The following is a 24,590-nucleotide window of genomic DNA, read 5'->3' on the forward strand; positions in this document are numbered from 1 at the left end:
TATAATCATCTCTCCTCACAGCAGCCAGGGGAACTTTTGAGCATTCTAGAAGTTTCCATAAGGTTAGGCCAAAACCAGATTTAGCCCTTCCCTAGAAACTTGGGGAGCTCACAATTAAAAGCCATTATGCAGCCATATGCCTCTCCTCTAACCCCTCTCATAGTCTCAAGGCGGAATTTTCTGGATCCTTGTTTGATTTGTGGCTGACCCAGGCTGGTGCCAAGAGTGACCATGCTGCCTCCCCACAGGGTCTGGTCCCTCCGGCTCCCCTTCTTGCCCCCTCCCTTGGTGCTCACCCTGCTTTGCGGCAGCTGCTCCGTGTTTAACAGATGACTGCCCTGCAAGCAACTCCCTCCGCCCCTGCCACAGTCCCCCCCCTCCTTGTTCTCTCTGGCCTTCTTCTCCCACTGAGCGCACAGCCTGCACATTTGCATCCCTGTCCCTGGGTAGAGACCGAAGGGCATCTCGAGGTTCGCTGGGAGGCCCAGAGGGTGCGCCCCACTCATCTGCCTCCCTTGGAGCCTAGCTACAGAGCCAAGGACCATGAACAGGGTCAACATCAATATTTGATATTGACTCTTGCTCCCATGGTGATGGGATGTAGAGTCCACCCAATAAATCGGGTTTATTTCTACTGAGACCGTAGGCAAGCTCCAGCCTCTCCCACCCTGGAGCTGGCACCAACCCTTTCCTCTCAAGTCTGGGTGTCGGAGCGGCTCATGGTGTCCAAAGCACCAAAGAAAACGATGAGAAGGCCACCGACGGCCCCGGACACTCTCTCCCCAGGCGTGATGGACCACCACCTGGTCATGCACCAGCTGCGCTGCAACGGGGTCCTGGAGGGCATCCGGATCTGCAGGAAAGGCTTTCCCAGCCGGATCCTCTATGCCGACTTCAAACAGCGGTGGGTGGTCTCGTCTTCGCACTCTCGCTTTCGGGGCACCTTTGCATCCTCCAGGGTGCTTCTTGGGCGGGGTGTGTGGTGGGCCCACAAGCCCCCTACCCAGGGTGTCCATGGCTCTGTCTTTTTCTTGGGGAAGAGGGAGTGGTCCTCTGCCCAGGGACAGTCAACACCACTCCTTTTCCAGCCTTACCCATGGCAGGAGGGAGGGAAGGGGGGCGCGGCCTCGCTGGCCTGGACCTCAGAGGGCTATGTGGCCCCTGGGCCTGAGCAGCGAGGAGCAAGGTGCACCCTCAGGAGAGGCTGTGTGGCCAGCGGCCCTCCCCCCTGAGATGGTCCACCCCAGCTGCCACAGCCAGCAGCCCCGGGACTGGCCTGCGTCCTCCCTCCCCAGGTACCGGCTCCTCAACGCCAGCGCCATCCCGGAAGGGCAGTTTATTGACAGTAAAAATGCCTCCGAGAAGCTTCTGAACTCCATCGATGTGGACCGGGGGCAGTACCGGTTTGGCCACACCAAGGTGAGAGCAGGGGGAGCTGGACCCCCCCACCTTCCCCCCGTAACCACAGCCCTGGGCTGCTTGCTAGCTGAGCGGAAGAAAGGGGTCTCTTTCCCCATCTGCTCAGCCTGACCGCCCCCTGCCCAGTGGCCCAGGAAGAGGGACTGGGTACAGAGGTCTCTGTCTCGGTGCTGGCTGTTAAGAGTCTAGAGGCTAAATTGGAGGTGGGAGCCCCACCAGCCGCCGAAGAAAGCGATGGGAGTTCGGGTGTCCTGGAGGGAATAGAGTAAAGACACTCTAATGGAGATGAAGGAGCCCAAGGGAGAGGAGAACGTGGAAAGAATTCCAGGGGCCGTGAGGACTTGAGAGGAAGAGCTATCGCCCCAGAAATGGCCTCCATTTATGGAGCTCGTGTGCACTGAGGGAGCCCTGTGACACATCCTCTGCACACGTTTCATTGAGCCCCCAAGAAGCTGGTGGTGACAGAGGTGGTCCTGACCTCAGGGGGTTGATGGGAGGGTCAGAAAATGTAGACTCCCCAGAAGTAAGAAACTTGGTCACGGTCACTTGGATGCAAAGGCCGGCTTCAACCCTGGCCCAACTCTAGAGCATCCACCCTGCTGGGGAGGAGCCTGCTGCCCCCAAGGGTGCCCTGCTTCTTGGAACATCATGGAGACCGAAGAAGCTCTGCCCACGTGGGCCGTGGGTGAATGGGCCTGAGTGGGGCCAGCCTTCTCGGATGGGCAGAGAGAGAGGAAGGCGAGGAGGTAGAAGTCTGGATCTCTCCCAATCTGGACACAGCTGAGAGCGGAGGTCACTTTCTGGGCTCTTCTCTGTTTACTATGTGTGAGCTTTGTCAGGATCGGTCCATGCGGGTTGGTGGGGCCTGGGGTGTGCTTTGGAACAAGACACAGCAGGGGCTGCTGAGGAGACCGGGGCCCCTGAGACTTGAGACCTGGGAGCCAGCGGGCTGAGGTCCCCACCCAGGTGTCGGAAGTCGAGGGCTGGGGTTGGACCGGAAGAGGTTCTCCTGAGGCTGAGGGCTGTCTCCTGCGGAGAACAGAGCAGGGCTGTCTCTCTTTTAATACAGGTGTTTTTCAAAGCTGGGCTCCTGGGACTTCTGGAGGAGATGAGGGATGAGAAGCTGGTGATCCTGATGACGCGCACGCAGGCCCTGTGCCGAGGGTACCTGATGCGGGTGGAGTTCAAGAAGATGATGGAGAGGAGGTGACCCAGACCCTCACCTCCACCTTATCCTGCCGTCCCTCCTTAGGAGCAGATGATCACTTCCTGCTTTTAGTCTCAGGACATTGATGTACTTGTTCATCCACTCAACCAACATTTCCTGAGCAGGAATTCATTGTTGGGGTCTCTGCTTGGCCCTGGGGACACAGAAAGGAATCCTGCCCTCCAGGAGCTCCCGATGGGTGGGAAGCAGACAGGTGCATGGCTAATTTTAATGCCTGTGATAGATCCATACACTGTCAGCATTATATTCAGGAGAGAGAGGGACTGGAGAATAGGCCCCCTACCTTGTTAGAGGTGGGGTTGGCATGAAAGGGTCAGTGAGAAGAAAGGATTTTCTGAAATCAGCTCTGTGTGGCTGGAGAGAGCGGCCGGGGAGGGAGCCCAACAAGCAGGTGACATTTGGAGCAAGGGTGAGGTGCAGGGAGTGAAGGTCCCTGTGTTAATGAGCCCATATGGGATCATCTGGTCGGTGGGAAGCCGTGGAAGGTGTATAAGTGAGAGCCCCCCTCCCCACCCCACCCCCCATCCCCTCCCCCAGTTTGCAGCTCAGACCCCTGGCAGCTCCAAGGAGAGTAGGACCTAGAGGACAGGAGAGACCAAGACCAGGCTGTGGCAGAAGTCCCAAAAACAGTTGGCCGGGACCTAAGTTAGGAAATGGTCTGTGGGCAAGCAGAAGGAATAGCAGCAACGGTAGCTGGTCATGTGTGGGAATCCCAGGAAGAGGGGACTTTGGGTGGAAGCCCGCCCTCCCAGATGCCCTGATTCCCTGTGTCGCTCAGGCATTGTCATTGCCGTCTGGGCCATCAACATGTACTAGTCAAGAACATCTCCCAGGCACCTGGCTTGGTGAAGCAAAGGAAAGCCAGTGCAGAAATTAAAAACATCCCGAAGGAGGGTACAGTTTAAAGGAAAGAAAAGTCCGTTTTCAGATAAACGTGAGCTGTGTGATAGGAAGCTGCAGAGGGTGACGAGTAGGAGACAGTGTAGGTGTCGAAATTAGGAAAATGGATCCATTCAACGAGGGCAGGAGTCCGGGAGACGACCAGTGGACTGAAGGCAGGCCCGGGTGTACGCCAATATTTAAGCATAAAGACGGAGCCCACATGGCAAATAATTAGCTCTCAGAGTTTCAAAAGGTGAGAGCTAACTAGTCAAATGAGGGAGAAAGACCCAATAAACAGGAGGCACCAGCATGCTTAGGCAGAGTACTCCCAGGAGGGAGCTGGTGAATGGGAGACCACCAGTGGTCCATGCCCCATCTCGCCTCCCAACTTTTCTAGGGTCTGTCAGGAGGCTGATCAACATTCTGTTTCCTCTGCACACCCCCGCCCCCCCTTTTTAAGAATCTACTCTGGAGTCCGTAGGCCCTGCTCAGCTTGGCTGTACTTCCTTCCCACCCAGCCTGGAGTGGTGCAGGTCCTGGGGCCCACAGGGTAGGTGGGTGGAGACAAGACCTCGCTGTGGTTCATTAACCCCAGTCCTAACGGATATACAGGGACTCCATCTTCTGCATCCAGTACAACATCCGCTCTTTTATGAACGTCAAGCACTGGCCCTGGATGAACCTGTTCTTCAAGATCAAGCCCCTCCTCAAAAGTGCGGAGGCGGAGAAGGAGATGGCCACCATGAAGGAAGACTTCCAGAGGGCCAAGGAGGAACTGGCCAGGTCTGAAGCTCGCCGGAAGGAGCTGGAGGAGAAAATGGTGTCCCTGCTGCAGGAAAAGAATGACCTCCAGTTGCAGGTCCAGTCTGTAAGTGCCTTCTTAAGAGAAAAAGGAGGAGCAACCTTGAGGCCCCATTAGGTGTCTATTCGAGGGACATTGGTGCCACCTAGTGGTCATATCAAGTATTGCAGCACCACACTCCAGTCAAAGGAGGCGGGCCCTGGCTTAGGGAAAGCAGAGCATGCTGGAACATGCACTGCTAGGTGAATCTCTGCCCGCCTGTTTTTCATGGTGGAGTTAGATCTGTCTTGCTGTGGGTATGTGTCATCATCATAAACGTTGTCAGGAATGTAATAGGTATTTTAAATGTTTGTAAATAAGCCCTGGCCAATTTGCTCAGTGGTTACAGTGTAGGCCCTGGTCAATGGTATGTACCTCAGTTGCAGGCTCCATCCCTGGCCGTCTGGACCAGTGTAGGAGGCAGCCAATCAATGTGTCTCTCTCCGTCGATGTTTCTCTGTCTCTTCCTCTCCCTTCCACTCTCTCTGAATATCAGTGGAGAAAATATCCTTAGGTGAGAATTTAAAAAAAAAGTTTATTAATAAAGATAAAACACTAAAAAATTCAAAGTAGAAAGAGTAGTTTTCTATACATGATTTTCGATAATATAGTTATAGTAAAAATTCTTTAAAGATCCGCATTTTTATCAAGGAAATAGGGAAGACATGGCCATGGACACCGTGCCACTCTGACCATGTAATTGCACCATTTCACAGAGTTAAGTCTTTTTTTGTTTGTCCTTTTTTAAATCCCCAAGTACCTTTACCTCTTGCCTTCTGTGAAAAGCATCTTCCCTTCCCCTTTCCACGTTCCCAGTCCGTAAATGTGGTTATTAGGCACGCACTCCCAAGCGTAGTGGCGAGAGGACAAGGTTTGGAACCAGCTGCTGGGTTTGCATCCCAGGTCCTCCATTTGACAGCTGTGTGGCCTCGGGCAAGATGCTCATCCACTGTGTGCCTCAGTATTCTTATCTGTAAGATGGGCATAGTAATATTCCCACCTCATAGGGTTGCTGGAAGGATCAGATGAGTCCATGCGTGTAAAATGCCCAGCACATAGCACATGTTCAGTAAACACAGACTCTTGCGCTTGCCAGTCTGTTTTCATTCATACCCTTGGAAGGTGTGTCCAGTCCTTACAATACTCTTGTGTGAGAAGCGATGGCCCAGTTTAGTTTAAGAATTAATATGGTCTGTCCTAGAGACTCCCGGCAGGTGTTCTGGGATGTGTACTTACTTAATCACTTACCCCTGTCTGTTTTGAATTTTCTGTTCTGTAGCTCAAGGAGGCCAGGCTAAGGTGACATAGCCAGGACTTTCCTGTTGAAAGTTAAAAGGCAGTGACGTTTTCAAACTATTAGTTTGTGATAGCATAGGGATTAGTTACCTTTTAGCTGGTGGTAGTGGGCAGAGTGAGATGGTTGGGCGTCCAGAATTAGCAGAGGCTTCATAAACTCCACGAACGCCTTGGCTTGAAATTATTTGAGGTGAGTTTTTATGAAGAGGATGATGCCCACGGTGGTTTAAAATGAAGCATGTGGATGCTACATGCACATGAGGGTGTGTGTGCATGTGTGTGTGTGTGTGCGCGCGCACGCATGCGTGTGGCCACTCCTTAGCATTAGTTAATGGGCTTGGGGAGGGCAAAGCCTTTCCTTTCTAGGATCTGTCAGGAGGCTGATCCACACATAACGCCCCGGTCCCTTCAGGAAACGGAAAACCTGATGGACGCCGAGGAGCGGTGCGAGGGGCTCATCAAATGCAAGATTCAACTGGAAGCAAAGGTCAAGGAGCTGAATGAGAGGCTGGAAGAGGAGGAAGAAACAAACTCTGAGCTTGTTGCCAAGAAGAGGAACCTGGAGGATAAGTGCTCCTCTCTCAAAAGAGACATCGACGACCTGGAGCTGACCCTGACCAAAGTGGAGAAGGAGAAGCATGCCACGGAGAACAAGGTGGACGAACCCCAGGGACCCCGCAGTTTCTTGGCTGGTCCTGACTCCTCTCTGTAGGGAAGAGGCAGGCAGGCGGGACCCCCCCTAACCCAGCATTGCCTGGAGTGGAGGCAGGAGGAGTAGAGAGTGGTTGGAGTCCACCCCATTCTACCCTCAGCCTTGTTCTCTACCCTGCAGGCTTCTCAGCCCTCCCTAGGGGTACCACAGACTCCCAGCCCCACCGCTTCCTCCACAAAGCAGGAGGTCTGGAGTCCTGTTCATCTTTGTTTTCACTTCACTTGACACAGGAGGAGCAAACAAGAATGCCCCCGGGCCAGGCAGACATGGAGGGAGACAAGGGGTGAAGGAGGCAGAAAACTAGATACTGTCAGGGAGGCACTATTGGTACAGACCAGGCATCCTCAAACTACGGCCCGTGGGCCACATGCGGGTGTTTATGCAGTTTTTTTTTTGTTGTTATTGTTTTTTTACTTCAAAATAAGATATGTGCAGTGTGCATAGGAATTTGTTCATAGCTTTTTTTAAACTATAGTCCGGCCCTCCAACGGTCTGAGGGACAGTGAACTGGCCCCCTGTTTAAAAAGTTTGAGGACCCCTGGTAGACGGATGCACGCAGCCTTCAGGAACGCCATCTGGAAATACTTAGTTGAATTCAGAATCCACACATCCTCAACCCAGTGTTTTTGCTCCTCAGTGTAGAGACCAGGGAAATTTCCCTCCAGTCCATACTGAGACATGTGTGGGGATGTGCGTGGCAGCATTGCCTGGGGTGGGGGTGGGGAGTGGATAAAGCTGGAGACAGCATCGGGGCCCATGCTAGGGAATGGAGAGGTGAGACGTGGAGGATGCTCATAGGGCAACAAGATGGATATAAAAGAACTAGTGCTGAGTAAAGAAAAGTAGGAAAATGAAAGACACAGCATGATGCCATGTGTAGACTAAAATTAGATGCACACAAGAGAGTAAATATTTCACAGAACTAAATGAAGAGTGCACTACATGATTCATTTCATAATGGCTGCCAATGAGATAGTAGAACATAGGGTGATGATGGCCAGGTGTGGGCTGTCTCAGTCAGTGCTGGATGGACAACTGGATGTAGTGAAAAGAGACAATAGGGGGCAGAGGAGATTGTGGCAAAATGGAGAGCGTTCACCCTGTCCACAAGTGGCAGCCATGACAGCGCCAGCCAGCTGTTGCCAGGTGGGAATGGGAATCGGCATTGCCAGGGCTTCCAACTTTCTATAAGAGACCAGAAACCCAGATTTTATGTGACATCTCTAGTTTTTCAATGTTGGTAACTTATTCCAAGTTGTAAACCACTATGAGGACTAAAGAAAAGATGTCTGTGGTTGGATTCAGCCTCCGGGCCAGGAGTTAGTACTCTGTGATCTGGAAGAGTGTTGACATGGGGCAATGTTTAATTTAATGCTTTAAAGTTCCGTGTTCGGTGCCCTTGTCCTGCTTCCGGACAACATAGGACTCCCATTCCGGATTATCCTTCCCCTTCCTGCCTCATTCCAAACCCCAATCAGCCAACCTAATAAGCAAATTCCCGTGATGTGTCAGGTGGATATAGATTGGCGTGTTCCCTTCAGAGGCAGCATTTTCTCATTTAACAGTGTCCTTCAATGAAAGGACAACATTTAGCCAAGTCCTTCAATAAGAGACTCAGTAGCCTTTGCTGGACGCTCTGGTTTAATTGTTTGGCTTGAACTAGTGTTGATATTGTCCCAGGTAAAGAACCTTTCCGAAGAAATGACGGCCCTTGAAGAAAACATCTCCAAGCTGACCAGGGAGAAAAAAGCCCTGCAGGAGGCTCATCAGCAGACACTGGATGACCTGCAGGTTGAAGAGGACAAAGTCAATGGTCTCATCAAAGTCAATGCCAAGCTGGAGCAGCAGGCAGATGATGTGAGGGCATTTCTCTGCTGGGCTCTCACACGCGGCGCCTGCAGGTGCTCAGGAAAGGCGGGGTCTAGACAGGATGCAGGGGTCTAGACAGGATGCAGGGGTCTAGGCGGGATGCAGGGGTCTAGACAGGATGCAGGGGTCTAGGCAGGATGCAGGGGTCTAGGGGGGAGGCAGGGGTCTAGACGGGATGCAGGGTCTAGGCAGGATGCAGGGGTCTAGACGGGATGCAGGGTCTAGACAGGGTGCAAGGGCTTAACTTCAGACTCCGGAGTCAGAGTCACTGGGTTGAGGTCTCAGCCCTTTCCAAGCACATCTGGAATGCTGAGCAAGCACTTAAACTTGAGGCTCCATTTCCACCTTGTGAAATGGGGACACAACTAGCTCCACCTCGGAAGGTGTCCATGGAAAGCTCAGCACGCAGTGTTAGTGAACCATGAGCTAATATCATCATCATCATCATCACCAAGGCCACAGTCACACCCCGGGAGCCTGGGACAGCCTGGTGCACTGGCTAAGGGGCAAGTGCACTCTCCCAGCAGGGCCTCAGCCTCCCCACTTTTGTCCCAGCTCGAGGGCTGCCTGGAGCAGGAGAAGAAGCTGCGGGCCGACCTGGAGAGAGTGAAGAGGAAGCTGGAAGGAGACCTGAAAATGGCCCAGGAAGCCATCATGGATCTGGAGAACGACAGGCAGCAAGTAGAGGAGAAACTGAAAAAGTAGCTGTTTCATCTGGACCTCTGTGTTTGAGCACGAAAGTCAACTTTCCCCTTTAACAGGCTTCTCTTTCATGCGAAATGCCTATATATCTATTTGCAGGAAGGAGTTTGAAATCAGTCAGTTACAAAGCAAGATGGACGACGAGCAAGTTCACAGTCTGCAGTTACAGAAGAAGATTAAAGAGCTGCAGGTGAGGCCGGGAGCCCCCCGACAGCGCCCTGGGCCTCGCCTCCTCACCCCGTCCCCTCTGCTTCCGTCGCTGCTTCTTTCCTCCCTCCCCTTGCAGCTGGAGACAATGTCCTTCCTTCCCTTTATTTACTGAAATTAATATTTCAATTTTCCAAGTTCCACATCAATGGGTTTCCTTGGACATAATTAACCTCTTACCAGTGAGGCAGGATATTGCTTTGCTCGCCACTCTAAACCCAGTGCCCTTACTGTCTTCTCAGAGGTCACCACCAGTGCCAATTGGAGGTGCATCCTTCTGGATGTTTCACTATGGATTTATGTACATAAGACCTCAAAATATATCTCTATATATAAAAGCCTAAGCGACCAAACGACCGAATGACCAAACGACCGAACAACCAGTCACTATGACACGCACTGACCACCAGAGGGCATATGCTCAATGCAGGAGCTGCCCCCTGGTGGTCAGTGCACTCCCACAGCCAACTTCCCACAGCCAGCCAACCTCCCACAGCCAGCCAACCTCCTGTGGTCCCTCCCCACCCCCTGGCCAGCCCGCCCCATCAGCCCCGATGGCCCCAATCGCCCCGATCGCCGGCCAGGCTGAGGGTCCTCACCTGTGCACGAATTCATGCACCGGGCCTCTAGTGCTTATTATATATACAACACACGTATAAGCTTATATATATGCATAAAAATATGAGGGAACAAGAACATTATAATAAATGTATATGTGTACATAAATATATACAACGTATATACATATCAATATCATGCTGAGACTATCGTTCTGCAACTTGCTCAATTCATCCTGCAGAGCTGTCCATGGTGGCTGTGGACCAGCTGCTGCGGCTCCATCACGGTTGACCTGACCACCTCCCTACTGGGGGACATTTGGATTGCTGCTGAGTTTTTGACACTAATTTAATCGTATAGTGTGTTCTTTAGTTCACGCTGCCTGTGCTCTATCCTGCACCATCCTGCCCTCCCCCTGCGGCTGCTGCCCCCACAGCATTGCTGACACAGGCCCTTTCAGGCCCGCACGGAGGAGCTGGAGGAAGAGATGGAAGCAGAACGCACGCTCAGAGGCCGGATTGAGAAGCAGCGCTCGGACCTCTCCCGGGAACTGGAGGAGATCAGCGAGCGGCTGGAGGAAGCCAGCGGCGCAACTTCAGCCCAGATTGAGATGAACAAGAAGAGGGAGGCCGAGTTCCAGAAAATGCGCAGGGACCTGGAGGAGGCCACCCTGCAGCACGAAGCCACAGCAGCCACCCTGAGGAAGAAGCACGCGGACAGTGTGGCTGAACTTGGGGAGCAGATAGACAATCTGCAGAGGGTCAAGCAGAAACTGGAGAAGGAGAAGAGTGAGATGAAGATGGAGATCGATGACATGGCCAGCAACATCGAGAGCGTCTCCAAGTCGAAGGTACCTGCCTCTCTGCTCTTGGCAAATGCGAGGCTGCCGTACAACTCAAGCCCTCATTATCTTCCCAGAGTTTTCCAGAAAGTTTCTGATCCATCCGGCATTTTCTAGAACTAAACCTGTGGGTGGATTGCACCGAGGGGCCTTGCTAGGCGTGCTTATCTGAGCCCACAGTATCAGTCCCTGGGAAGCAGAGCCCATGTGAAATCACACGTGAGACCAGGGGCAGGCCCAGGTCTTGTGGCACTTAAAGCACAGAAAACTCAGGAGGGGAGGGGCCTTTAAGGAAAATATACATAAAATATGAACACAAAATTAAGCATGTAAGTAAGTATTAATTTAGAATGAGAAAGTAAGTCACAGATTACTGGCTCCTTGGAGAATGGGGCCCCTGTCTGCTCAGGCCTCCTCAGGCCATTTGTCAGAAATGCCTGCCCAGGAGGACATTCTTGCTTGTGCCTGGCCTCCCCCGCCCCCCGCCCCACCTGGGGCCACAGCTCCCTGCAGTCGGGGCCCACACGAGTGAGGACGCAGAGCCTAAACGTCACCAGCTTCATGGTAAACTGGCCTCTGTGTGTGACCAAAGCAAAGAGTTCCCCGGAGAGGAGCCGTGGGCTCCTAGATTGAAGAGGCGCCCTGGTCCTGGCCCGGGAGGCTCAGTTGGTGCACTGAAGGTTCTCAGGTTCGATTCCCAGTCAGGGCACATATCCAGGGTGTGAGTTCAACCCCCAGTCAGGCTCCAGCAAGAAGCCACTGATTGATGTTTCTATTTCTCTCCCTCTCCCTTCCTCTCTCTCTAAAATCAATAAAAGCATGGCCTCGGGTGAGGACTTAAAAATAATGAGCTCAGAGTTGTCCCTGGGGCTGCCCAGCTGGGCTAGAAGAAGGGGTGACCCCAGACTGGGGCTGTGGACCTCCTGCAGAGGGCTGCCCAGAGGCCGGAGTGTCTGTGGGGGAAGGAATGGAGAGAGGATCAGAGGATTAGGGCGGTGTCCTTGGTGCCTCTTGCTGCCTTTATTGAGCTGGGTTCACACTGCTCGTTCAGCCCTTTTATTTCTTCCTCACTGCAACTCCTCTCTCTCCTTCTAACTTAGCCATTTCCCCCACCTGTGTCGTGTTTTCCCCCTTCCCTTGAGAAGTGTGTCTGTATGTATTCTCTTTCTCTTTCTCCCTCCCACTCCCCTTCCTCCTCCCCCCAGCCACCACCCGCCCAAGCAAGCCAAGCCAGGTTGCAGGATGGGTGAGTTACAGGAAACTCCAGCATCACCCATGTGCTGTGCCTATAACCAGCCCCACCCTACTGCCTCCCTATCATAGCACCATGCTCTCAGTTCTCACTTTTAATATTCAGTGGAAGAACCACTTTATAGTGCCTTATTTTTAAAATATATTTTTATTGATTTCAGAGAGGAAGGGAGAGGGAGAAAGGGAGATAGAAACATCAGCGATGAGAGAGAATCATTGACCAGCTGCCCCCTGCATGCCCCCTACTGGGTATTGAGCTGCAACCTGGGCATGTGCCCTGACAGGGAAGCAAACCGTGACCTCCTGGTTCATAGGTCAATGCTCAACCACTGAGCCACACAGGCTGGGCTATCGCCTTATATTTTTTACGTTGTTGAATCCTTTGATTTTTCTCTTTGTGAGTCCCCATCCCTTTTTTGACTACCCCCGATTTGATGATGTCACACGCATAAGTCATCTTCTCAAAGATGCCTGAGCTCCTCGAAGTCTTCCTCTGAATCCAACGTCCCTGCCTCTCCTGCTGTCATCTCACACTTTGCAGCCCAAGGACAAATATATGCTCAATATATTCACTTTATGTTATACGAGGTGGGAGGGGAGGGAAGAGGTCTACAGCATACTCAAGGTTTTTAAACAAACTTCACAAAAGGACAGGACAGCCGGCGGCTGCGGGAGGGGCTCTGGCAGGCCGCCGCCGCCGCAGGAAACTTTTGGTGTAATTAATGAGATGCTCAGCCTCTCCCCTGATTATATTGTCGCACTCAGACACATCAGGAGGTCATGCTATTGACATGGCAATAGAACTGCTTATGTTATAAGGAGATCCTGGGGCTCCTTTGAGTGGTGTTTTCTCAAAGGTTTGTTCACAAATCACTAAATACTTGTCTGCCCGGGCATGCTGTTCCCAGCTATTGGTGATTAAGCAACAACCACAAATAAAAACACAGCACATGTGAAATGACTTTTTAGCACGTACCTCTGTGTGCTCTCTGTATTTTCATTTAACCTAACAAGAAGCTAATCTATCAGACAGCCTGGGCCATTCTGGACACCAGGAACCCATTCCCCACTCACGTTGGCTTGTTTTTAAGAGTAACATGGAGAGACTGTGCCGGACTGTGGAAGACCAGTTTAATGAAATCAAAGCCAAGGACGACCAGCAGACACAGTTAATCCACGATCTGAACATGCAGAAGGCGAGACTGCAGACCCAGAACGGTGAGGCCGGGTGGGGCGCTGCGGGGCGGCGGGCCACGGGGGAGGCAGGCGCAAGGCTGACCGGGGCCACGTCCGTGCGTTAGGGGAGCTGAGCCACCAAGTGGAGGAGAAGGAGGTGCTGGTTTCACAGCTCACCAGAGGCAAGCAGGCCCTCACCCAGCAGCTGGAGGAGCTGAAGAGGCAACTGGATGAAGAAACCAAGGTAAGAACCACCGTTCCTGGGATGGCAGCGTCGGACAGCACCTGAGAGCCGGAGGCCTCGGGGCTGGTGGGAGGCCGGCTGCGTCACAGAAGCGGGTGCCGCGGGTGCCTGTCCTCCGTCTGCAGTGGGCAGGAGCCGGGTCTGCGAGGTGAGGGGACCTTGACATCAGATCTCCTTCCTCAGCCCTAGGGGGCTCCATCCTCTGGGTCTTCTGTCTCCCAGGGGGTTCTGATGCACTTCCCTCTCCAGCTAGGGGCGTCCCCTTCGCCCCCTCCCTACCACTTCCCCGGCTTGACATCCCTGCCTTTGTATATTCTTTCACGCTGCCCAGCAATTCATCCGGCCCCTCGAGATGGCCTCCTCTTTCTTCTTCACACTTTGTGTAGCCCCTGCTGCAATCCCCAATTTCAAGCTGCCCTCCCCCAGAAAAGACTACACGATTGTAGAGGCACCCCTGGGACATCGACATAAACATACACGTCATCATCGTGTTCTTGATGCCAATATCTAGCCGTTTATGTTTATATTGCAGGTCTCCCACTGATCTGTAAACCCCTAGAGGGCAGGAATAATTGCCCACTGTAGTTGTAAACAGCAGGAATAGTGCACAGTAGGACAGAGCACACAGCAGGTGCTTAGTGAAGCTGCTCATTAGAGTGAGAATCCAGGAGTCCACAAGCGTGTGTAGTTGTAATTCTGAGGGCCGCGTGCACCGGCGATGCCTTATAGAGCCATCTTTAGGAAATCTCTCACGCTCTAGCTAAAAAAGAGCCAGTGCTACTTTTGTCTCCACCTTTCTGTTGTATGGGAAGGGCCAGGGAGCAGTGAGACCCGGAGCCTGAGGGAGTCATGAGCAGGTCCGCTAACGGAGCAGTGAGACCCGGAGCCTGAGGGAGTCATGAGCAGGTCCGCTAACGGAGCGCGCTGTCCTCAGGCCAGGACACCGTAGTCGCTACGTTCTCCTCAGCAAAGTCCTGTTGTTCATCTGTGTCTTTAAAAGGATGCAAATGTCTAAGTTGCTGCATTTGGTGGTACCACAGAGTGTTTGTGACTGGCGTGATGAGCGCTAAGCCATCCGTGGTCCTGCCCAGACAGGGATGGGTGTGGAGGCCTCCGGGCGTGTCCTCCTCTCAGGAGGCGGAGGCGGAGCGTGGAAGTGGCACAGATCGGGCTCACAGACGTGGGGCAGCAGCCCACAGTGGCACCAAAGATGCCTTTGGGTTTTCACGGTCGCAGGGCTCCACAGCATTGCATCGACTTTTGCTTCAGTTCTTCTGATCACATGAGGACGCGGTCTCCACTTAGGTACCAGCTCTCTAGCACTTGGCGATTTACTTACCGAGACCTAGGGGGCAGGCCCCGGGCACAGAGCCACGGCGGCCCAGTACCTACCCACGTAGAAGGCGATGCTGCTGCTTCACTTCCCTTGCGTTGATTCTTAGGGGTACCTTCTCATCGTGGCACCTGTTAACGGCGTTCCACCTGCTGTAGTGTGACAGTTTACTTCTAAATTAAATGTAATTAAATATAACAAAGGAGTCAGCTTTCTAAAAATTAAGTGACTAAAATAGGCGAGGCGCTGTGACAGCCAAGTTTGGGAAGGCAGCAAGGAAATGACGATTCGACTTGGGGACGTGCTGGTTTACGTGAAAACACCGTAACTTGGGAAATGGCCACATGTTCCTGCCATTTGTCACCACTGCGATTCCCCAGGCCAAGAACGCCCTGGCCCACGCCCTGCAGTCCTCCCGCCACGACTGCGACCTGCTGCGGGAACAGTATGAGGAGGAGCAGGAAGCCAAGGCCGAGCTGCAGCGGGCGCTGTCCAAGGCCAACAGCGAGGTGGCCCAGTGGAGGACCAAGTACGAGACGGATGCCATCCAGCGCACAGAGGAGCTGGAGGAGGCCAAGTACGGCCCCAGGTTACGTAGGAGAGGTGACCCCGAGGCACAGGTGAAGGAACAGAGAACCAACCCTTCCTGGAGCACCCCTCCTCCGAGGCCCTGGGTTTTCTGAGCATTCACATAGGTGCTCCTTCCTTCCTGTGGGGACCATCCATTCGTCCTGGTTCCCTGGGTGTCCCCTCGGTGACCTGCGTGGCCACCAAGCTCTTTGGGACCTTTCGGATGTTACGTAAATCCTTCCTATTCATCAAACTCCAGGTCTTGCTCTTGTCCAGGTCCAGTCCCTGTAGACTGCTTGTTTCTCTTCCGGTGTAGCCCTCCTGAGATAGTCCACCTTTGCCAAGGGAGAAACATCTGGTTCTCTTAGGAAAAAGCTGGCCCAGAGGCTCCAGGAAGCGGAGGAAAACACGGAGGCGGTGAGCGCCAAGTGCGCGTCCCTGGAGAAAACCAAGCAGCGGCTCCAGGGCGAAGTGGACGACCTGATGCTGGGTCTGGAGCGGGCCAACGCCGCCTGCGCCACCCTGGACAAGAAGCAGAGGAACTTCGACAAGGTCCTTCCTCCCGCGCGGTGGTGGCGGTGATGAGAGTGACGGCCCTCGTGCCCACGTGGGAGATGCTCACACAACCCGCAGAGCAGGGTGTCCCCATTCGGGGAGCTTGGGGATGGACGGTGTCTCTTGACTTTGGTGACGGTCCCTCGAAAGGGAATTCTCTTTTTAGTTAAAGCTAATTCTGTTTCCTTTGAGATGAAAGCATCTTTAAGAACACGGTGGATCACGGTAGGGATATCAGAGCATGGGGGCTGCTCTAGAAGGGGCCCCTGTCTCCCTGGTCCTAAGGATGGAAGGGTAACCCTCGGTGTTGCTGACGGCCCCCTGCCCTTCCTGCTCCTCACATGCCCTGCGTCTCCCCCCAGGTCCTGGCAGAGTGGAAGCAGAAGCTGGATGAGGGCCAAGCTGAGTTGGAAGCAGCTCAGAAAGAGTCCAGGTCCCTGAGTACTGAAATCTTCAAGATGCGGAATGCCTACGAGGAGGTGGTGGATCAGTTGGAGACACTGAGGCGGGAGAATAAAAATCTGCAAGGTGAGCCCTGGCCGGTGTGGCTCAGCTGGTTGTAGCGTCATCGGATACACCAAAAGGTGGAAGGTGGCAGGTTCGATTCCCGGTCCAGGCACATACCTAGGTCGTGGGTTCCATCCCCAGTTGGGGTGCATACGGGAGGCAGCCAATCGATGTTTCTCTTTCTCTAAAAAAAAAATAAAATGAAAATTTAAAAATCTGCAAGGTGAGCTCTCTGACCACCACAGGTGTGTAATATGCCCCTTCTCAGCCAGCCACCCCTCCCCCATGTGCACAACCACCTCCGCATGCCTCCTCCTTCCCACTGCCCCCCAAATCCGCACATCTGCTCAGTTCACCGTGAGGCCTGAGGCCTCCTGTGAAAGGCACAGTGGCAGAAAGTTGCATCCTCTAAACCAGAGGGCGTAGTGGGGTGCTGAGATCCCTGTGGGAGAACATTTCCCCGGATCCCGTCTCAGTGTGGCATGCAGGTCTGTGCATGCTCTCCACACTTCTCTCCTCCGTCCTCTGGGCCGCTGCAGAGCTTTGGGAAGTTTGGAGCCACACGATGCTCTTTCACTCGCTCTCTGCACAGCTCAGGTGCGGCAACCCACCTCCCTCTGCTCACACCTCACCCGAGGGCTTCGCCTGCTCTCTCCCACATGAATGTCCTGAGTGAATCGCCGGCCCTAAGCTGCCTGCCAAGGCCTGCACTGTCCCTCGGAGGCTGTCGCGCAGCCTAAATCAAGCCTGTCCTTTGCAGAGGAGATTTCGGACCTAACCGAGCAGATGGCAGAAACTGGCAAGCATCTTCAGGAAGTGGAAAAGACCAAGAAGCAAGTGGAGCAGGAAAAGTCGGACCTCCAGGCTGCCCTCGAGGAGGTGGAGGCAAGTTCTGGGACGCGGCACACGGGAGCTCAGGAGGGTGGGCGCTGAAGGAGGGGCCAGCGCACCCCTGGGGGGGGCCTTCCTGCCGGGAGGCCCGGGAGACAGCTGGGCTCTGCTGCGTTCTCTGTGTCCTCTAGTCCATCCTGTCTCCCCTTTTGAAGATAAATTCATTTGTTTGTTATGTCCTCAGTGTTTCCTCTTGGGAAGCAAGAAATCCTTCACCAAACATCCGAGAGCTGGCTCCGAAGCCCTCGTTTTTAACATAGCCCACGATCACCTCTGGCTACTGGGAGTCCTGCACTGACCACAGTGCCGCGGCCTGAGCTCATACTCAGCTGAGGCCAGTGCAGGGCGGCGCTCTCGAGAAGTTTCTAGGGAAATTTGCGTAAATTTGTAAAGTTTCACAAAGGGATAAAGGGAGAGCAATTGCCCTGACATTTTAGAGAATAGGTTGGCTCCTGACTTATAGCCTTGTTAATAGACACACTCAATAAAATGTTCACTAATTCCCCCCTCAAGACCTAGTTGTTAATCACAAAGGTTTAGTTCCAGTTTCATTACTAGAAGGGACGTTCAGGAGCAAGTCGTTTGAGCTTCTTGAGTGTTGTTCTACTCATCTGTAAAATGGGTGTTATTATCATACCCATCCTATATAATAAAAGGCTAATAGGCAAATTGTCTCTAAAGTTCAACCTACTGGGAGTTCTACTGCTCGCTATGACGTGCTCTGACCACCAGGGGGCAGCGCAGAATGAAGGAAGGCCCTGGCCAGCAGCCAGAATGCCCTGATCTCTGGCCAGGCCAGGCCTGGGGACCCTACCCGTGCACGAATTTTGTGCACTGAGCCTCTAGTTTTATCATAACAATGGAAAATATCCATCCAAGTGCCCACAGAACTTCCAATCGCTCCTGTGCTTTTATCAGGGTTCCTTGGAACATGAAGAGAGCAAGATTTTGCGTGTCCAGCTAGAGCTGAGCCAGGTAAAATCCGAGCTTGACCGCAAGGTCACGGAGAAGGATGAAGAAATCGAGCAGCTAAAGAGAAACAGCCAGCGGGCCGCAGAGGCCATGCAGAGCATGCTGGATGCGGAGATCCAGAGCCGGAACGACGCCCTGAGGCTGAAGAAGATGGAGGGAGATCTCAATGAGATGGAGATCCAGCTGGGTCACTCCAACCGCCAGCTGGCGGAGACCCAGAAGCACCTGCGCACAGTCCAGGGCCAGCTCAAGGTGACCGTGGGGCCTTGGGGGGGCGGGCGGCTGTGCCCTCGGCCTGTGGGCTCCGGCCTCACTCCTGCTGCCCCCTGCAGGACTCCCAGCTGCAGCTGGACGACGCCCTGCGGAGCAACGAGGACCTCAAGGAGCAGCTGGCCATCACGGAGCGCAGAAGCGGCCTGCTGCTGGAGGAGCTGGAGGAGATGAAGGTGGCCCTGGAGCAGACCGAGCGGACCCGCAGGCTGTCCGAGCAGGAGCTGCTGGATGCCAGCGACCGGGTGCAGCTGCTGCACTCCCAGGTGCAGCCGGGCTCCCTCCATGGGGCTTTCTTCCTCTGAACATAGAAGATCATGCGTGTGTGGGAAGTCAGAGAAAGGAAGGGTGAATGACTGCATGAAGGGGCTGGAGAAGGCTTTATGGTAGAAGCCATAATCTTAGAAAGTTAGGATTGTCGTTCAAAATAATTACTTTTGTCATTTTTATGAAAGTTTTTAAAAAATTCCTTTTTATAAATAAATAGAGAATACAAACAAAGGAGCAGAAGAAAAGTGATAACCATGTTGTTAATATTTTGAGACCTTTCATGCTAAGCCCTTGTCTATGTCAATAAATATTATATTTTTTGTAAAAATGTGATCAAACTTTTTGCAACTTATTTTCATTTAACAATGTGTCATGAATATGTTTCTACATCTTTAGAGAGTTTTCTATAACTGTTTTTAATGACAGAAAGGTAGTCCATTTTAGTTGAGTATTATGGCATTTTTATTTAACTAATTCTCTGATTAGATGTTTTATATCATTCCGCCAAAAAAATTTACTATTAGAAAAACTGCTATGATGAACTTCTTTAAAATTTACTATTAGAAAAACTGCTTATGTGAACTAAGTTTTCACATATATCCATTATTATTATTTTCCTAATATTCCTAGAAATAAATAAATTTGTAATACACTGTAAACTGATCTTTAATTAAGTTGTCCCAATTTTTATTACCCATTGGGAACTCTTTCTTATAAATTCTCAAAGACCTTAGCTATTATTTTTTAAACTTGACCAATTTTATTGTTGAAAATATTTATTTTTTTAAAATTCTTATTTCTTTGATTACTGAGGCAGACATTTCATCATATTTTTTGCCACTTGGATTTCTTCTGTTGTGTCTTACCTATTTGTACTTCTTGCCCTTTTTGCTTATTGATTTGTTTTACGTTAAGACAGGGACTATTTTTCAGTAATAATCATTGCAAATGTATTCCAGTTTGTCCTCACTTTAAAAATTCTATTTACGGTATATTTTGATCATTAGAATTATTTTTCATTTTGTATAGCTATGTCAACAAATCATTTCCTTCTTCCAACACCTTTTTGAATAATCTGTTCTTCCTCAAATATTTGAAAGTCCACTTTTATCCTTTATTCAATTATTTCATGTGCAATTCTTGGGTCTGTCTTAGGACGTTCTGTTTGGTCAAGACCAAAACAGTGTCTAGCAAACCCCGTGTGAAAATGAGGAATGGAACCGATCATGGTTTACGTCCTTCCCCACCGAGCCCTCTCCCTTCCAATTGTTTGAAGTGCCCAATTATAACCTACACTTCCGGTACCTAATTTTCCTTGTAGAACACAAGCCTGATAAACATCAAGAAGAAGCTGGAAGCTGACATAGCCCAGTGCCAGGCAGAGGTGGAGAACTCTATCCAGGAATCCAGAAACGCAGAGGAGAAGGCCAAGAAAGCCATCACGGATGTGAGCTCCGTTCTTTCTTTTCAGAGATGCCCTTGGGGAAGAAGGAGGGGGCTTCTAAGCCTGGGCATGACACGCAGATCCATCTCCTTAAGATCTAAGTCCGTCAGTGGTGGCTTCCTGAAGAGATGGACTAGCGACGTGGGGGAGTGCTATACATCAGCACACACAGCACCAACCTTAGCATCTTGCACGTGCTCCGAGGAAGGATGGGATGGGATGGGTGGATGGCCCATGGATGTTTTCTGTGAACTTACCCAGGCGGCCATGATGGCCGAGGAGCTGAAGAAGGAGCAGGACACCAGTGCCCACCTGGAGCGGATGAAGAAGAACCTGGAGCAGACGGTGAAGGACCTGCAGCACCGTCTGGATGAGGCTGAGCAGCTGGCCCTGAAGGGCGGGAAGAAGCAGATCCAGAAGCTGGAGAACCGGGTAGCTGGCCCGAGGGGACTCCCTCCCAAAGTGATTCCCAGTCCCCGTCCCCGGGCAGAACCACAGTGGGTGGTGGGAAAGTGGCCACTGACCGAGCAGACTGCAGACTTAGCTTGAGGACTTCTTGCAAAACTCCCTGTGAGCCAAATGTCCCACCTGTTCCTTTTCGCCGATCCCTCCACCCCAGCTCACGCAAATCCACTGTAGAATGCTTCTCCCTCAACAACTGCAGTGTGATGACATCTGTAAGTGTTCACATTCTGGTTTTATAGAGTTTCAGACCCACATAAATGGGGGGCGGGGGGGGGAGAGATACAGTTTACAATTTAAAAAGTACACGTTTTAGTGGGATTTAAATTTTGGACCAACCTCCACTTCGATAAATAGTGGCCCATCCTGTGTAAAGTCTGGAGCCTCCCTCCGTCTCCCACTCCTGGACCCCACTCCCTCCCCTGACTTCCCCATCTCTGAAGGCATCTGGGGCATCCCGGGGAGGGCGATTGGCGCCTCTGCGCCAGCGCGCCACGTCAGTGCCCCACACAGGGCAGCCCTGCGCTTTGTCATCCGGGAGTAGACTTTGTGGTTGTTGAGTTTCTTTGCTGCTTGTTTCCCTTTAGGCCCGCGATGGTATATTTAATTGGTTTTTAAAATGGGCTCCGCTACCAGTTAGTATTTTGAAGAAGGGCTGTGTGGGGGAGGTTGTCAGATGCCTCTTGTCCCCAGGAGAAAGGAACTGGAAGAGTGGGAGGGGAAGAGGGGGAGGAGGCCACCGAGAGGAGGAGACCACTTATCCCAGCAGGAAAGACCCAAATACAGTCATTCTCCCAGCCAGCCTCCCCCGGAGGTGGTCCCAGCACGGGCACACTTGAAATGTGGAAGGGTGTTTTTGGCTGGAAACTACGCAGCATGAGTGGCAGAAGTCAACACCGGGGAAGTCGGGGCTTCCAAAAAATATCTCTACATGTTTATTTTTAATTATTTCCAGTCCTATTCTATTAACATGAGCTTAGGCCTTGAGGGAGGAACGCGATCCCTTGCCACCCTCTGATTCTGTGATTCCTGGGCTGGCAGGGGTCCCTCAGCCAGCCTCCACCCTCCCCCACCCCCGCAGGATGAGGAACCTTCAACATCCTCCCGTTCGTTGCCAGCTGCCCAGTTACCCCGGTTTCATAAACCTTACAGAGGCCTGGAGAGCTCCCCCCTCCCCCCGGGAAAGAATGTTTTGTAAAACCTGAAGGCAGACAGCTCCCAGGACCCCACCGGGTATGGGTGTGGGTGGGATCTTGTTTGGAGCGGGGGCCAGAGGTGGCCTTTTCCACTGATAGATTACAAAGCTGAGCTGGGGAATCCGAAAGCCCAGATCTACCCTGCCTGTGACAGCGGGATTCCCAATGGCTGGCCGCCACCCCATGCCCCCTTTGGGCTCTCTCTGATCACAGAGTTGGGGCCACCATTGGTGACCTGCGTTCTCAATGGCTGTCCTCTGCCGTCAAGACTTCAGGCAAGGTGGACGCGGCTATGAAATTAATCACGCCTGGGTAGCGCCGTGTCGTTTAAAAAACACTTTCACGCCTTTGGTGTCATTCGATCCCCACACTGGCGATAGCTTGGGCAGGAATGATCATCTCCACCCCAAATGCACAAAAATTCATTCCCAGTGCGGGCTGCTGCCCTGCTTGGCTCAGTCAACGAGCCCGGACTTGAGCGCACCCCGGACTGCTCCTGGCTCCGGTTCTCACCAGGACCCCCGCTGCCTCGCTGGGTCAGGAGCCGGGCCACCTGGAGCAGCCATGCAGTCTTGGCCTGCGTGGCAAGCCGGGCTGAGGCACCGCTCTGGCCAGGCTGCGTGACGCCAAGGGAAGCGGCTTCCTTGCAAAGCCGGACCCGGTAGTGGGGCTGTGTGCACCTGCGGCTGCCCCTGACCACAGAGGTGCCTTGTTCTCATTTGCACAAAGCCCACCGCATGCAGGCGTGGTGGCCTCGTGAGTACACGTGGCTTCTGCATCCTCAGAGGAGACGCTGAGATCCCCCTGCAAGGACAGGCGCCCAGTCCAGTCCATGGAGAGCCGGGGCGGTCTGGCCTGCATTCCGCGTTCTCTTTACCAGGTGCGGGAGTTGGAAAACGAGCTGGATGCTGAGCAGAAGAGGGGGGCCGAAGCTCTGAAGGGGACCCACAAATACGAGCGAAAAGTCAAGGAGATGACTTACCAGGTAGAGGCACGGAGCCTGGGTGAGTGCTCTGATGGGAGGCGGCAGCGGCCGGGGCCTGGCAAGGATGCTCTGTTCGCAGGCCGAGGAGGACCGCAAGAACATCCTGAGGCTCCAGGACCTGGTGGACAAGCTGCAGGCCAAAGTGAAGGCGTACAAGAGGCAGGCCGAGGAGGCCGTAAGTGGGGGAGCTCTCGGGGCGCACACCGGCCTAAGTGTCCCCCAGCCCTGCTGGGAGTGTGTCCTGTTTCCTACAGTCCACAGAGCTCAGGCGGTTTTCACAGGCCATAAAGCAAGGACACCTGTACCCTCCGTCCCCCGGTCCGTGTAACACGTCCTGCCCACCTCCTCCTCTGTGCCCTTGCCTCACCCCATGTGACCAGCTCCCCCGATCCCTTCACTGGGCCTCAGCCCAGCTCACACTATCCCACCCACCCCAGAGCGTCTTAGCCCACCTGCTGGCCTCTCTTCACCCTGACTCCCTAACCACCTCAGCCCACCCCACCAGCCGTCCTGCCCCTGTGATCTGACCTTAGACACTTCATCCCACTCCCCTCCCTGGTCCCCATCCTGCGCACCACCACTCCTGCTCTCCCTGAGCCCTCCCTGATGCCCATCACCCCAGTCCTTCCTTGTGATCAGCCCTCGATCAAACAGGGAATACCAACAGGGAAGAAATGAAATGGGCTGAAACCGGCATTTCCCAAAGTATCTCCCGGGGACATTGGGTCTGAGGGGTGTCAACAGCAGGAAGCTGGGGCCGGAGGGAGGGGCATGGGAAGGGGTGTTTCTTTTATAGAAAAGAAATCAATTGGAAATGCTGGGTTTAAAAACGTTGAACTGGTTGCTTTACTTCAAGAATTTCTCTGATTCTGTAGGTCATATGTAGTTGGCTCTGCAAAGTGGAAGAGGCATTCTAGAATGTACCATTCCCACCCTTCATGGGCCTGAGCACCTTGTTCTTATATGCAGAGCTTCCCACAGGACCAGTGTTCTGAGGAACAAAACAGGGGGACCCTGTCCTAGATAAATGCCTGAGCATGTGGCTCCTCTCCTTGTCCTTTCTCTTCCCTGCCCCGGGGGCTGGTTGGTTCTGTCTTGACATCAAAGGGACAGATCTGCGCTGGTTACAGAGCAGGGAGACGCGTGCTCATCATCACATTAGAACAGTGGCAGCGGGACTGGCCAGCCTGGAGGGGGCCCAGGAGGCCACCTTTGTCAGGAACCCTTGGCTAATGCTGAAATAGACCCAGACAATGGCCCGGCCATAGGCAGATGGTGCTGGGAGCAGGAACAGGGCAATGGGGACTTGGGCCATTGGTCTCTGACACCTCCAGGTGCCGTGGGAAGACTCTGGACTTGGTTTTCTTTCAAAAAGCTCCAGTGGGAGAGACGGCATAGAAAAGGGGTGCAGGGACACAGGGGTGCAGGTTGCATCCTCACCCCTGGATTGCTCAGCTTTCTCTCCTCTGCCATCAGTGAAGCTGGGACCCAAGCTGTCCTGGTTCCCCAGTTCCCCAGCGGCCTGCAGGGACTGGGGGCCTCAGAGCCAGAGTAAGGGGCTGCCTCAGCCTCCTACCCCTCTGTCTTCCGCTCAGGAGGAGCAGGCCAACACGCAGCTGTCCAGATGCCGGAGGACCCAGCACGAGCTGGAGGAGGCCGAGGAGCGGGCAGACATCGCCGAGTCCCAGGTCAACAAACTGAGGGCCAAGAGCCGAGATGTTGGGGGCCAGGTGAGAGCAGACTTCTTCCCTAGACGTGCTGAGCCCCAGGGAGGGTTCGGAGGGTATCTGTGGGTGCCTCTTCCCTGTGCTAGTCGTTGGCTCACAGATGCCACTGCTTTAGCCAGAACCCGGGGTTCTAGGCTCCAGGAGAAAAGCGAGGGACCAGGGGCCACACATCTTATCACTCC

The 24,590-nt window shown here is 53.1% G+C and overlaps 1 protein-coding gene across 1 annotated transcript in view; it reads left to right on the forward strand.

Annotated features, from left to right (window-relative positions):
• Positions 1 to 24,590, forward strand: part of LOC103296960 (myosin-13) — a 47,386-nt gene that overhangs the window by 20,965 nt on the left and 1,831 nt on the right. Inside the window, exons 17-38 of the mRNA XM_008153586.2 lie at positions 787 to 904; positions 1,296 to 1,419; positions 2,489 to 2,625; positions 4,142 to 4,397; positions 6,079 to 6,321; positions 8,059 to 8,235; positions 8,803 to 8,948; positions 9,049 to 9,139; positions 10,175 to 10,564; positions 12,898 to 13,024; positions 13,108 to 13,226; positions 14,940 to 15,136; positions 15,498 to 15,681; positions 16,047 to 16,212; positions 16,952 to 17,076; positions 18,001 to 18,306; positions 18,387 to 18,590; positions 19,916 to 20,041; positions 20,300 to 20,470; positions 22,577 to 22,681; positions 22,761 to 22,856; positions 24,277 to 24,464. Of these exons, the coding sequence (XP_008151808.2) occupies positions 787 to 904; positions 1,296 to 1,419; positions 2,489 to 2,625; positions 4,142 to 4,397; positions 6,079 to 6,321; positions 8,059 to 8,235; positions 8,803 to 8,948; positions 9,049 to 9,139; positions 10,175 to 10,564; positions 12,898 to 13,024; positions 13,108 to 13,226; positions 14,940 to 15,136; positions 15,498 to 15,681; positions 16,047 to 16,212; positions 16,952 to 17,076; positions 18,001 to 18,306; positions 18,387 to 18,590; positions 19,916 to 20,041; positions 20,300 to 20,470; positions 22,577 to 22,681; positions 22,761 to 22,856; positions 24,277 to 24,464 (3,796 nt within the window). The remainder of the gene's footprint in view (positions 1 to 786; positions 905 to 1,295; positions 1,420 to 2,488; positions 2,626 to 4,141; positions 4,398 to 6,078; positions 6,322 to 8,058; positions 8,236 to 8,802; positions 8,949 to 9,048; positions 9,140 to 10,174; positions 10,565 to 12,897; positions 13,025 to 13,107; positions 13,227 to 14,939; positions 15,137 to 15,497; positions 15,682 to 16,046; positions 16,213 to 16,951; positions 17,077 to 18,000; positions 18,307 to 18,386; positions 18,591 to 19,915; positions 20,042 to 20,299; positions 20,471 to 22,576; positions 22,682 to 22,760; positions 22,857 to 24,276; positions 24,465 to 24,590) is intronic.

This window comes from Eptesicus fuscus, chromosome 20 (assembly GCF_027574615.1).
Source record: "Eptesicus fuscus isolate TK198812 chromosome 20, DD_ASM_mEF_20220401, whole genome shotgun sequence".
NCBI classification, from domain to species: domain Eukaryota; kingdom Metazoa; phylum Chordata; class Mammalia; order Chiroptera; family Vespertilionidae; genus Eptesicus; species Eptesicus fuscus.